The sequence below is a fragment of the Trichomonas vaginalis genome, chromosome I, assembly GCF_026262505.1.
Source record: "Trichomonas vaginalis G3 chromosome I, whole genome shotgun sequence".
In the NCBI taxonomy this organism is placed as follows: Eukaryota; Parabasalia; order Trichomonadida; family Trichomonadidae; genus Trichomonas; species Trichomonas vaginalis.
The window spans coordinates 15,670,370-15,682,821 of record NC_067203.1 but is presented as its reverse complement, the minus strand read 5'-3'; the positions used below and the strand labels follow the sequence as shown (position 1 = coordinate 15,682,821).

The 12,452-nt window shown below is 34.9% G+C and overlaps 4 protein-coding genes across 4 annotated transcripts, besides 1 other annotated feature; 3 read left to right on the top strand and 1 right to left on the bottom strand.

Annotated features, from left to right (window-relative positions):
- Positions 1–4: 4 nt before the first annotated feature.
- TVAGG3_0992600 (cilia- and flagella-associated protein 43 family) lies at positions 5–4,928 on the top strand (the record flags this gene model as incomplete). Its single annotated transcript, XM_001276884.2, has 1 exon — positions 5–4,870. The coding sequence occupies one exon, from the start codon at positions 5–7 to the stop codon at positions 4,868–4,870; it is 4,866 nt and encodes a 1,621-aa protein (XP_001276885.1).
- Positions 4,929–5,441: 513 nt separating this feature from the next.
- On the top strand, positions 5,442–6,495 carry TVAGG3_0992590 (uncharacterized protein; the record flags this gene model as incomplete). The annotated part of the gene is made up of 1 exon (XM_001276883.2): positions 5,886–6,452. One exon carries the CDS (start codon positions 5,886–5,888, stop codon positions 6,450–6,452), a length of 567 nt encoding a protein of 188 aa, XP_001276884.1.
- Positions 6,496–6,983: 488 nt separating this feature from the next.
- TVAGG3_0992580 (vesicle docking involved in exocytosis) lies at positions 6,984–8,758 on the bottom strand (the record flags this gene model as incomplete). Its single annotated transcript, XM_001276882.2, has 1 exon — positions 6,995–8,758. The coding sequence occupies one exon, from the start codon at positions 8,756–8,758 to the stop codon at positions 6,995–6,997; it is 1,764 nt and encodes a 587-aa protein (XP_001276883.1).
- A 312-nt stretch (positions 8,759–9,070) lies between these two features.
- TVAGG3_0992570 (Clan ME, family M16, insulinase-like metallopeptidase) lies at positions 9,071–10,486 on the top strand (the record flags this gene model as incomplete). Its single annotated transcript, XM_001276881.2, has 1 exon — positions 9,182–10,438. The coding sequence occupies one exon, from the start codon at positions 9,182–9,184 to the stop codon at positions 10,436–10,438; it is 1,257 nt and encodes a 418-aa protein (XP_001276882.1).
- A 1,313-nt stretch (positions 10,487–11,799) lies between these two features.
- Positions 11,800–11,834: a mobile genetic element.
- The last annotated feature ends 618 nt before the right edge of the window (positions 11,835–12,452 follow it).

The window sequence follows — 12,452 nt, the reverse complement described above, 5'->3', positions numbered from 1 at the left end:
TCAAATGAGCGATATTTCGATTATTCACGATGAGTCAATGGGCTTTGACGCCTCGTTCGGAATATCCTTTATTGGGGATAACATGTTTACAATTAGATGCGGTAATTTTTTGCAGATTTGTCAATTTAAAGATCGCGCAATTGAAATTCTCAGTTCAATATCAGGCGAACTTACTGGATTTTCTGCTATGGCAGGAACTCCATTATTACAAACTCTTGCATACGCAGATCAAATACAAAATCCTCTTATTCACCTTGTTGATATAAATGGAAAGGAAACCGGAACAGTTTCAGTCCAAGGAACTTTCGGTGTTAAGTCATTAGATTTCTCTTATGACGGACAGTGGCTTTATTCTCTTGGTGGCCTTCCAACCTTCCGTTTATCAGCATTCGATTGGCAAAAAAAAGTAGAAGTAACAAACAAGACATTCAATTCACCAATTGGCCAGAATATCAGCGTTTGTCCAATGCACCCTCGTCTTATAGCTGTTTATGGAGATGATAACTTGGCTCTTCCTGAATTACCACCAGAATTACAAGATGATCCAGAGCCACATCTCAGATTCTATACGTTACAAGGTTGCAAGGAAGAATATGCTTTTGTTGAAGTTATTGCAGAAATTGATTCTCCAGTTACAGCTTTAACATGGTCTCCTAAAGACGAATGCATCGTTGCCACACGTGATGGCAGAATTATCATCGTAAATCCACAAACAGGTAAAATTGTCGGAGATCCATTCAAACTCGAAGCATTAGAAGACGGACAGCAATATGCTTCCGCTCTTTTCTGCACATCCAAGTATATCATTACATCCGGAACATGCGGAAACATCTATTGGCTCAATTACGAAGATCTTCATCATACAAACGACCTTTTCATCTTAGAAACAGGTGCGCCAATCCTTTTCTTCAAGATATTCCCACATTCCAATCGTTTAATGTTCGGTACTGATCGCAATTCTCTTATCTGTGTCGAACTCGATGAAAATACTCACCAAACAATTGACAGTGGAAACGCAATGACATGCTTACGAGAGACCCACCAAGGTCCTATTACAGCTGTATGCGCTCTTCCTCACCAAATCATTACCGCCGGTGCAGATGGAACATTACGAACATGGACTTGCTCTCCATACTTAGCGCAGACACAAAAACTAACATTTGCTAACGAATCATTTACATCTTTGGCCTCTTCCAAGGGTGGTTCTTTAGTTGCTGTCGGTTCTCAAAGTGGTGTCCTCAGAATTATCAACTCGACTGACCCAGATGATCCAATTTTACTGTTCAGAGAGCGTCTCCATGCGGGACCAATCACTTCTATTGTCATTACAGACCATTACATCGCTTCAGGATCAACAACAGGAAGTGTAGTTATTCTTAGAACAGATCCAAATTCATGTTTCCCATTAATTGGCCTTTTGCAATTGAGAACAAGTGTTGTTTCTCTTTCTGCTCCACCTCCTCTCAAACCAGCCGGTGAAGGAAATGCTCCAGAACAATTATTGATTGCTACAGGACACAGAGAAATTATCAGAATTGATGTTCCTAACGAAGCTCCTGATAATTTCAAGCTCCAAATCGAAACACTCAACAGAGCATTACTCAAAGTATCAAACAAAGTATCAACAATCACTGCAGAACCAACACTTCGCGAAGAACAACAATATTTCTTCTGTGGATGTGACAATAAAAGTGTCAAATATTACTGCATGCCCGTAACAACCGGCGAATTAGATTTAGTTGGAATTGATGATGTAGAATGTTCTAGTCCTGATGATACATTCACAGGACATTCAAAGACAGTTACATCCATTGCTTTGTCACCTGATCAACAGTTTGTTGCTTCAGGATGTGCAGGAGCAACATTAATTGTCCGCGAAATAGATAACGCTACAGCACAGTTGAAGAGAGTCATGATGACAGTTACTCATCATTCTCCAACAAACGGTGCAATCAGTGGAATCTGTTTCTCTCCTGATGGAAAGAAGTTGTTCACTGTTGGTTACGATGGATGCATCAATACATACTCAATTCGTGTTGATCCATCAGCAATTCCTCGTGATTCTTTCCAAGTTCCAAGAGAAGGAGCTTTCAAGTCATCAATCTCAAGACAGTTCTTGATCGATCACCAGATCTCTTCTTTGACAGAAATGTGGATGGGAAGAGAATACGGATCAAGCGAAGACAACGGATTCCACAACGATGATGGCAATGGAAGTGAAGAATTACCATTAGCTCAGCAAATCAAAGCTGAAAAAGAGAAGCAACAACAGGCAGCAGCTCAAGAATTCCAGAAGGAATTAACAGAACAGATCACACAGATCAAGGATGAATTCATGCATTTGGTTGAACAAAACGAGAAAGCTCCAGAACTCGAGAAACTCACGAAACAAGACTTTACTTTGGATGTTGCTTCAGCAGAGAAACTCCAACAACTTGCTGAATACAGGAAAGCTCTTATTCTCTATCGCAGAACAATAAAGAACCAGATAAGAGAACTCAATGCTGATAAAATCACACAAAGAGCATTTAAGCCATTCGAACCTAAATTGACAACAATTTATTCGTTCAAGACTCCAATACATTTCGATAATTTCCCACTTCCTATTCTCACAGAGAAACAACAAAGACATCTTAAAGTTGTCACATTGTTGAGAAGAACGGAAATTGCAGCATTGAGATATAAACCAGGTGTTGGATCATCATTAGTTGTTTCACAGATGAGAGACACTTCTCTTGATGGTTCTCGTTATTTGTTCTCTCGTTCAAACTCATTAGTTACATTGACACAAAGCGAACAAAGTGACAACGAATTAATTGTTAAAGAAGACGAGAGATTGTTGTATGATCCATTCCAGTTAGTAACAGGAAACAGAAAGGTCACGCAACTCACAATTGTTCAGCACTTGATTCAAGAAGCGATGCATCATTTCAACACAATATTTGAAGATATGATGGGTCGTAAAGCGAATGCAGTTCAGAGTCTTCAAGAGAGGAATAAGCGAATCAGACAGTTAATCAGATTACTAAGACTTAATCCAGATGACTATCAATTGTTCGATCCTCCTGCATATCCAAACGAAGATCCAGACAGTTTCATGAAAGTCAAGGATGAAGAAGTCATTGTTAAAAAGCTTCAAGGTCAAGAAGTTAAAGAAAACGTTAAATCGGATGAACTTGAGAAAGACTCATTTGCACAGAGAGCATTGCGAGAGATGATGGGTGGTAACATCAGTGTTGGTAACATGGAAGAAGCTCCACAAGATGACGAACCAATTGCCCCCGAGTGGATGACAACTAAGAAGAAAGAAGAAATGACAGAAGAAGAACAATACCAAGTTCAAGAATTCGAGAAGAAGAAGAAACTATTCATCGAAGAACGTGAAAAGCGTAAGAAGACACTTTCTGCTGAACTTGTCAAACTTTACAAAGGCACAGCATCAACAATCGAAGAATTCGACCACCAAATGTGTGCAGCATATATCCAACGAATCGACACAGAAGAAAAGATTTATTACCACGAATTAGAGATCATGCACTTGTTGTTCACAATCAACAGCGAACGTGAACTTAATTCTAAGTTGAACAAGATTTCTGATGACATCGAAGACAAGAAAGAACTTATCAGACAACGAACACAGACGTGGAAGGAAATCACACAAGAATCTATTGCCGCAGCTAAAGCAGCCCAGACAGCAGATGAGAACTTGAAATCAGTTCAAGATCAAGTCGACAAAGACTTCAAAGCACGTGATAACCAACCACAACTTATCCGATGGTACAAACACTCAGTTGCTATCAAATACAAACCTAAACCAACCAACAAACCAAATGTTTTCAGCCAGTTCATCCATCCTTCAATCGATTTCACAACAAACACCGAAGAAATCCTTAATCCAGCGAACCGCCCTCAGAATCTTCCAGAACAGCGCTGGAAGAACTTCTTGGAGTACTGCGAAGCGAAGACACGTGACTCTCGTGAACAAGCTGAAAGACACGAAGAATCTAACGAACTTAAAGCACGCGAGAACTCATACAAAGATGAGTTGACTAAACTTGAACAAGAAGCTGACGAACTCGAGAATGATCGATCTGAAACAGTCGACAAACTCTTGAATGCTATGGTTGATATGCATGTTCCATTCACATTCCGTCAAGGTCAAGCCGAAGTCCCTAACGACACAATTCTCCTTGACTACAAAGACATTGTTTTGATCAACAAGAAAGTTGTCTCCGCACAGAACGAGAAGATCATCGAAGCCGGCAAACGAAAGATCGATATGCTCGAGAATATCCGCCGTCATCACTCAGAACACAAAGAACTCCGATGGAAGATTGCTAAATGCAATGTTGATCTCACAAACCTTCAAGAAGAAATCCAAGAATATCAGTTGTTCCGCGTCACCAAACTTGATCAAGAGTTGATCCGATCACGACTCACAAAAGGTCAGTCTGGTGATGACCGCAACCAGAAAGAACTTAAGTCACTTAAAGCAGGCTTAGAAGGTATGGTTAATCAACACAAACTTAAAGTTGAACACGCACAAGCCAATCTCAAGAAGCTTCATAAGAAACTTGAACAGAAGCGACAAGAGAACGACAAGATCGAGAACGAGATTCTTCAGATGCAACTTAATCTTAAAGAGCGTAAACGAATCTACAACATCCAGATGAAGAGCACAGAAGGTGCACAAGATGCCCGCAAGCGTCGACTTAAACAAGTCATGCTTATTTCTAAGCTTAAACGTGCTAAACAAGTCCAAGAAGCCAAGATTGCATCTCTTCAGGAAGATGTTTCACGTCTTCGAAGGTGTGTTTACACATCATTTGGTGATGATGACACTGAAGTTATGGTTGGTTACAAATCATGAATATAAAGTTTTATAGAGCTTGTATTTTTGCAGTAAACAAATATTATTTCGATTTCTATTAATATATACCTAATTTCCTTTTGATCCTATGATAATTCATTTTCATACAATATATATATGAGATGTTTAGGATAGTTCTATCAAGACCTAGCTTAAAATTCTACACAATTGTAATACCCTCAAATATTTACTTTTTCAATTTCCCTGAGATCAAATTTTAAGTTAGATCTTGATAGATCTAGCATCATAATATTACCATTATAAAGACTATTTGATATCCTATACTTCCATATCAGTGTTGGTCTCTATTGTATTTCAAATACCAAAAAAATTTCTCCATATTTCAAATATCTCATCAGAGTATGAGATCACACACTTGATATTTGCACATTAAGGCACATCTGTTAGATTGGAAGAGATGATTATCAGAATAATTGTTATTAATTCATTCACAGACTCTAAATATGTTCATGAATTTCGATAATTAAGATTAATGTTTGATTCTTTGAGTGATGTTGAAAATGAAAGCTATCGGAAGATTTTTATCCAAAATTTTAAAATGTATTAATGAGTTTTTGGATCCATTGTCAATCTAAAATTCAATGGATCCAAAAGAAATACTCATAGTGTAGATGACTTGACGTATGTTTGGCATCAATACTATGAAAACATCGATCCTCCACCAGTTATTTCAGGTGATAACCAAAATGTTACTGCAACAGCGAACAAATGCTTCACATATATCTGTAAATTCGAAAACCTTGAATCAGGTGCAGTAAATTTCATAGATATTTCAAGTTATTCTATTTTACTTTGCGAAAACACATTTTACAACGGTTCAGGCACAGTTTATATCACTAGTACAGGCACAAACAATATTATTATTGATAAATTCTGTTCTTTTGAAAGTAAAACTTCATCAAGTGGCCATTTTACTTATTTCTATGGCGACATCAACAGTACAATCCTCCAAGGTACAATTTCTAATGGAGGAAATCGCGATGTACGATTTGGAATGATTTACTCAAGAGAAGGTGATTCATCTCTTTCAAACACAAACATTACTAACTGCATTTCACAACAAGCTACAGCTTTTAGATATGATTATATGAAATCAACAACAAAAGTCAAATTTTGTAATTTTGAAAATTTGGAAGCAACTCAAAAGGCAATTTCTAATCTTCAGAACACTGATGGGATAATTGAAAGATGTAATTATATAAATAATTCCCAAACAGATAAAAATTATGGATTAGTTCATGAATATAACAAAAGACTTGACGTTTTAGATTCAGTTTTCAGAGATAATCTAAAGAACAAAAATGGAGCTATATTTTCTACAATTAGTGGACAAATTTATATATTTAATTGCAGTATTGATACTTATTCACAATCTAAAAATGGTGGAACTATATCCACATCAGAAATGCCAATGAAACCATTTTTTAATGACTTAAAGTTCATTGGAATAAGTCCATGTGAAGGTTCGTTACTAATTGCTCAAAATAAAGACAAAAAGGATTCAATTTATAAAAATATCAAATTATTATCATTAATTAACTTTTTTTATCACAACATTTGAATAAAAATTTCTTTTCATAATCTTATTCAAATCAATTCACAAAATCTCGGAGTCTAAAATAGAACATCATGTTCATAATAATAAATCATTGGACTTTATATGATAATTAATGTTATCTAAAAATACCATTTAAATAATTCTAAAAACAACTAATTTTTTATAACAAATTTTCAAAGATGTAAAACTCTTATGCCTATATCTCAAAATTTGAGTGAATTGATTGGTTTACACACGAAAGATATGATTTCAAGTTTAAACTTTGCCTGTTTTCATCAAAGTAAGAGAAGTGAAACCGATTAAATCTAAAAATACCATTTGATTAATTCTAAAAACAACTAATTTTTTATAACAAATTTTCAAAGATGTAAAACTCTTATGCCTATATCTCAAAATTTGAGTGAATTGATTGGTTTACACACGAAAGATATGATTTCAAGTTTAAACTTTGCCTGTTTTCATCAAAGTAAGAGAAGTGAAACCGATTAAATCTAAAAATACCATTTGATTAATTCTAAAAACAACTAATTTTTTATAACAAATTATTAAAGATGTAAAACTCTTATTGGAACAGCTTCAATAACTGATTCCCAACCTGGAATGCCAGAAGCGATGTCGTCCATGAACTCGTTAGGTGTGTAAACGCGTGTTGTGAAGAAATTCATCTTAACTTTCAGTTTCTTAGACATTGTACGCATAGAGTTAACTTCTGAATGTGTGCATCCTCCAACGAAGCCAACAATGATGGAATCGTTAGGATCGAATCTTCCGAACTGCGTGAAACTGATGTTCTTCTGTGAAAGTGTTTTCTTCATTTGTTCAATCTCACCTTTGATGATTTTGTTGACAAGACGTGTTGTCAAAGGAACATATCCGTCGTACATGTTTCCTTCTTCATCAATCAATCCGTATTCCTGGCAAAGTGTCTTAAAAGTAACAGTCTTTTGTGGTTCTGGTGATAATAATCCCATCTGTTTCAACCTCATGAGGAAAGGTATCTGTTGGAGGCCATAGTTCGCATATATTCTCTGAACAAGAGATTCGTAGCGTCTGACGATGCTTTTGTCGTTATCTAATGGATTGAGCTGGTATTCAAGACAAAGGATGCGCGCGATGTACCTGAAGTCTGCTCCGTAAAGGAATAACTTGTCTTCAATCTGGTTATGCGCTTTGCCACCTTTTTCTGATTGTTTGATCATTAAAAACTCTTGTTCTTGAACTTCGCGTCTGAATGGGTTCTGGCGACTTTCTATGATGATATGTCTTGATAAACTCTCATAACTTCGCAATGATTTGTGGATTTGTTTGAACTTTTCTGATGCGTAGATAAAATCATCTCTTTTCGCTTGTATATTCTTATCTGTATTTGGTCTGAGTGTCTGTTCAACGATTTCGTGGTATTCGTTGCATTTCTTGACGAATTCGCGGTTAGATAATAATCTAAATTCAGGATAAAGTGGATCGTACTGACTGTTGAAGATATGGAAGAGTTGGCCACTCGATTGATCACTGTTATCAATGAATGACGTCGTTCCGTAGATAATTCCGTATAATTCTGCAATAACTCCTTCAATTCCTGATTGTGTGAGTAAAGGAGTGATGTAATCAGCAGTTCTATCTATAAGAATGAGGTGCGTTGTAGCTGTTGGTGAGATATCGCTTAAATGTTTCGCACAAATTCCAGATTTGTCGCCAATGGCTGTAACACTTGCGAAACCTTCACAATTAGTAGATATAGCATCAAGACAAGCATTGATTTCAGATATCGCGGTTAACTCATTAAAGGCCCAAAGCCTTGAAAGATAATTTTCAGTAATCATCGTAACAATATCTGAATCTAATGGGATCAAGTTAATATTTAATGACTCTACTTTAATATTTGATTCGGGTTTATCGGTCTTCGATGTTTTTCCGTATAAACAAATTTCTGCAGAAGGATAGTAAAGATCTTCGTCCATTAAATAGGCGGCAATAAGTTCTGTGAGATGTGGTAATAACATGATTGTAATTGATGGTTTAACATTTGTTTCTTGAATGATTTCAGCATTTTTCGCAATTATATACTTAATGAGTTGGATATCTGGGAATATGAGAACTACGTACTTTTCGGTTTCATTAAACTTGAATGTCATATCAAAATTACGAACAATCATGTTTCTGAATTTTGATTGCAAAGATGGGTCAATTTCGAAATATCTGTTAATAATAAACATAATTCTAGAATCACAAGTTACTTTGCAGTCCTTGTATTCGTTAATGAACTGTTTTATTCTTCTACTATTTATGAAATCAAATCTCGAAAAATCCATTGACAGAAAATAAAAATGACAATGTCAGAATCAAAATGTTATTCATACCTATATTATAATTTGATATCAAAATTGGCAGACTCCTAAGAATTAATTTTCTGAAAAATCAGATCCTCTAGATGTAATTTTAAATGACAAAAATCATTATATACATAGCAAGAATTTTCTTTTGGTAAAGGTAACAATCAGCAAACAGCTATTTTTATAATTCAGAAAAATTTGGAACTGATATGAAGGATTATTGAACGTATGTTTAGGTATTAAATCACTTGTTTATACTTATAAAGCCATTTAAATTGTAATTACCATCAATTTTAGACAAAATCTTCCTCGATACGAATAAAAACACATCAGATTGAATCTCCTCAAATATATCAATTAATCTATTTTCGAAAATCTTGATTTTAAAACCATTTTTTGAAAATGGATTGCGTATCAAGTGTTCTTCCAAACGGAATCCATCTTAAGCTTATGAAAGGTCCAAGAGGCGTTTGTTCTATTGGTGCAGTCTTCCCAATTGGTTCCATTAATTCGCCAAAGACAGCTGATACTCAAGTTACATTATCTTCAAAGTTGGTCGAATCTTTAATTTCTCCAAAACATGTTTTTATGCATCAGGTATATCCATTTTTACAAGTAAATCGCGAATATTCATACTTAACCCTTCAATTCCTTCCAGAGTCAACAACATATGCTATCGAGAGTCTCAAACGCTTCTTAGATGGTGCAGCTCCAGCTAATACAACATTTGATCAGCAAAAGCAGCTGAACTACGCAGCAGAGCAATTAGGTGAATACAATTTACTCGAAAAATACAAAGATCTTGTTTGCATGTCATCATTTTCTAATAAATCATACGCACACGGCAACTATGCTTTACAAGGCGAGAAAATTGACTTAAATCCACAAATTCTCAAAGAAATTCCAAAGTGTACAACACTTGTTGGTTCAATTGACATGTACGAAGAGCTTGTTAAGCTTGGCGGCTCACTTTCGCCTTTCCCAAAGGTGAAATTACACATCACATCTAATTTCGAACCAAACCACGTCAACAAGAACGTCAAACAGTCATCATTACAAGGTTCCAAGATCTCCATGACGTCATCCCTCTCCATCATGTCCCTTTCATGGCCTTCATGTGAGGCAAAATCCGTAGAAGCACCAGCATACGCCGTTTTATCCAAAATTTTTGGTGGCGGATCTGAATTTTCATCAGAAGGTCTTGGTTCCGGTTTCAGCTCTCTCCTTTACACTAAAGTTGTTGGCGGAGTTGCCAGATGTCACCAGGCATACGCCTACAACAACTTCTTCACAACAGGCGGCCGATTCAACATCAACGTTGTTGCAGAAGACAGAAACTTAGTTAAAGCAGCACAGTTGGTCAGAGAGTGTATCCATTCAGTCGAAACGATTGAGGACAAGAACTTGGATGCCGCACGCGGTCTTGTTATCACAGCAGGCACTAAAGAGTTGAATGCATCGGACAAACGATTCAACGAGTTCGTCCGTTCTAGTTACTTAGGGTGCAAACCAATCTACAGCTCTCAGTACAAGAAGTCAATCAAAGAAGTTACAAGGAAGGCCGTCGAGAAAGCACTTAAACAGACATTTAGCTACAAACCTGCCGTTGCCGTTTATGGCCCAGCAGTTCCAAACGAAATCGCAAAAGTTTTCGAATAATTTCTATTTTATTCTATATTTCTTTTTTTATAAAGCTTTTTTATATAATTTTTAAAGATTGAGGATATCATCTCAACATTTTTAAATCAAAACTTTTTTATTGTGAATGAAATGAAAAATAATTAATTTTGAGAGAGTGAGAAATGAATTTTTGCAAATAGTAACTCAACAGATAAAATACTCTTACAACATTGTATTAATAAAGAATGGTGCGCGTTTGTGGCTATTTCTATGTTTCATGAGCATATAAATCCATTGTAGAACGATTTTGGAGTGATGTTGAAAATGAAAGCTATCGGAAGATTTTTATCCAAAATTTTAAAATGTATTAATGAGTTTTTGGATCCATTGTCAATCTAAAATTCAATGGATCCAAAAGAAATACTCATAGTGTAGATGACTTGACGTATGTTTGGCATCAATACTATGAAAACATCGATCCTCCACCAGTTATTTCAGGTGATAACCAAAATGTTACTGCAACAGCGAACAAATGCTTCACATATATCTGTAAATTCGAAAACCTTGCATTACGAGCAGTCAATTTCATAGATATTTCAAGTTATTCTATTTTACTTTGCGAAAACACATTTTACAACGGTTCAGGCACAGTTTATATCACTAGTACAGGCACAAACAATATTATCATTGATAAATTCTGTTCATTTGAGAGCAAAACTTCAACAAACGGTCATTTTACTTATTTCTATGGCGACATTAACAGTACAATCCTCCAAGGTACAATTTCTAATGGAGGAAATCGCGATGTAACATATGGAATGATTTACTCAAGAGAAGGTGATTCATCTCTTTCAAACACAAACATTACTAACTGCATTTCACAACAAGCTACAGCTTTTAGATATGATTATATGAAATCAACAACAAAAGTCAAATTTTGTAATTTTGAAAATTTGGAAGCAACTCAAAGCTCTAGCACTTCTTTTTCGAATACTGTAGGGATAGTTGAAAGATGTAATTATATAAATAATTCCCAAACAGATAAAAATTATGGATTAGTTCATGAATATAACAAAAGACTTGACGTTTTAGATTCAGTTTTCAGAGATAATCTAAAGAACAAAAATGGAGCTATATTTTCTACAATTAGTGGACAAATTTATATATTTAATTGCAGTATTGATACCTATAAAGAATCTAATACATATCGTGGAACTATATCCACATCAGAAATGACAACAGAATCATTTATTAATGATTTAAAGTTCATTGGAATAAGTCCATGTGAAGGTTCGTTACTAATTGCCCAAAATAAAGATTCAATTTATAAAAATATCAAATTATTATCATTAATTAACCTTTTTATAAAAACATTTAAATAAAAATTTCTTCTTACTTAAGGGTGCCCTATAGACGATAGACCACCCTCAGAAAAGCACTTTTAAGGTTATTTCTGTTAAGCTTTTATCTCGTTCAAGAGAGAGATTTTTTGAACTTTACCATATCATAATGCTTAGTTATATTATGACCAATCTCTACGATTTTGAAGATTTAAATTACGTTGAGAATTCATCGATTTTTTGATTTTTTGATTTTTTTTCGAGTTTTTTTGATTTTTTCAAAAAATAAAAAAGAAAGAAAATAAGGAAGGCATATAGTATTTTCATTAAAAACAATTATTACAGTAAACAATGTTGCCAATTATTGGTTTTTTGAAAAAATAAATTTGAAAAATGAAATATTGAGCATATATTCTACCCAATATCAATTGACTGATTAAATACAATATATATCTTTGCTTTATTCACTTTGATTACTTTTGTATTAAAAAAACCGTAAAATTTGGCGGGATTTTAGCTCTTCCTATGGAGTATTCTATTCCAATCATGGAAGGATACACAATTGAAGAGATATTAATAACATATAAAGCTGATGACTGCCAAAAAAGGGTCTATCATCGAACTGTTTATTCAAATAAGAAACCTTTTTCGCATTTCATTAATCTAAACCAGCTTAATTCAAAACAAGATCATTCACAATCAAATGTTAAGGA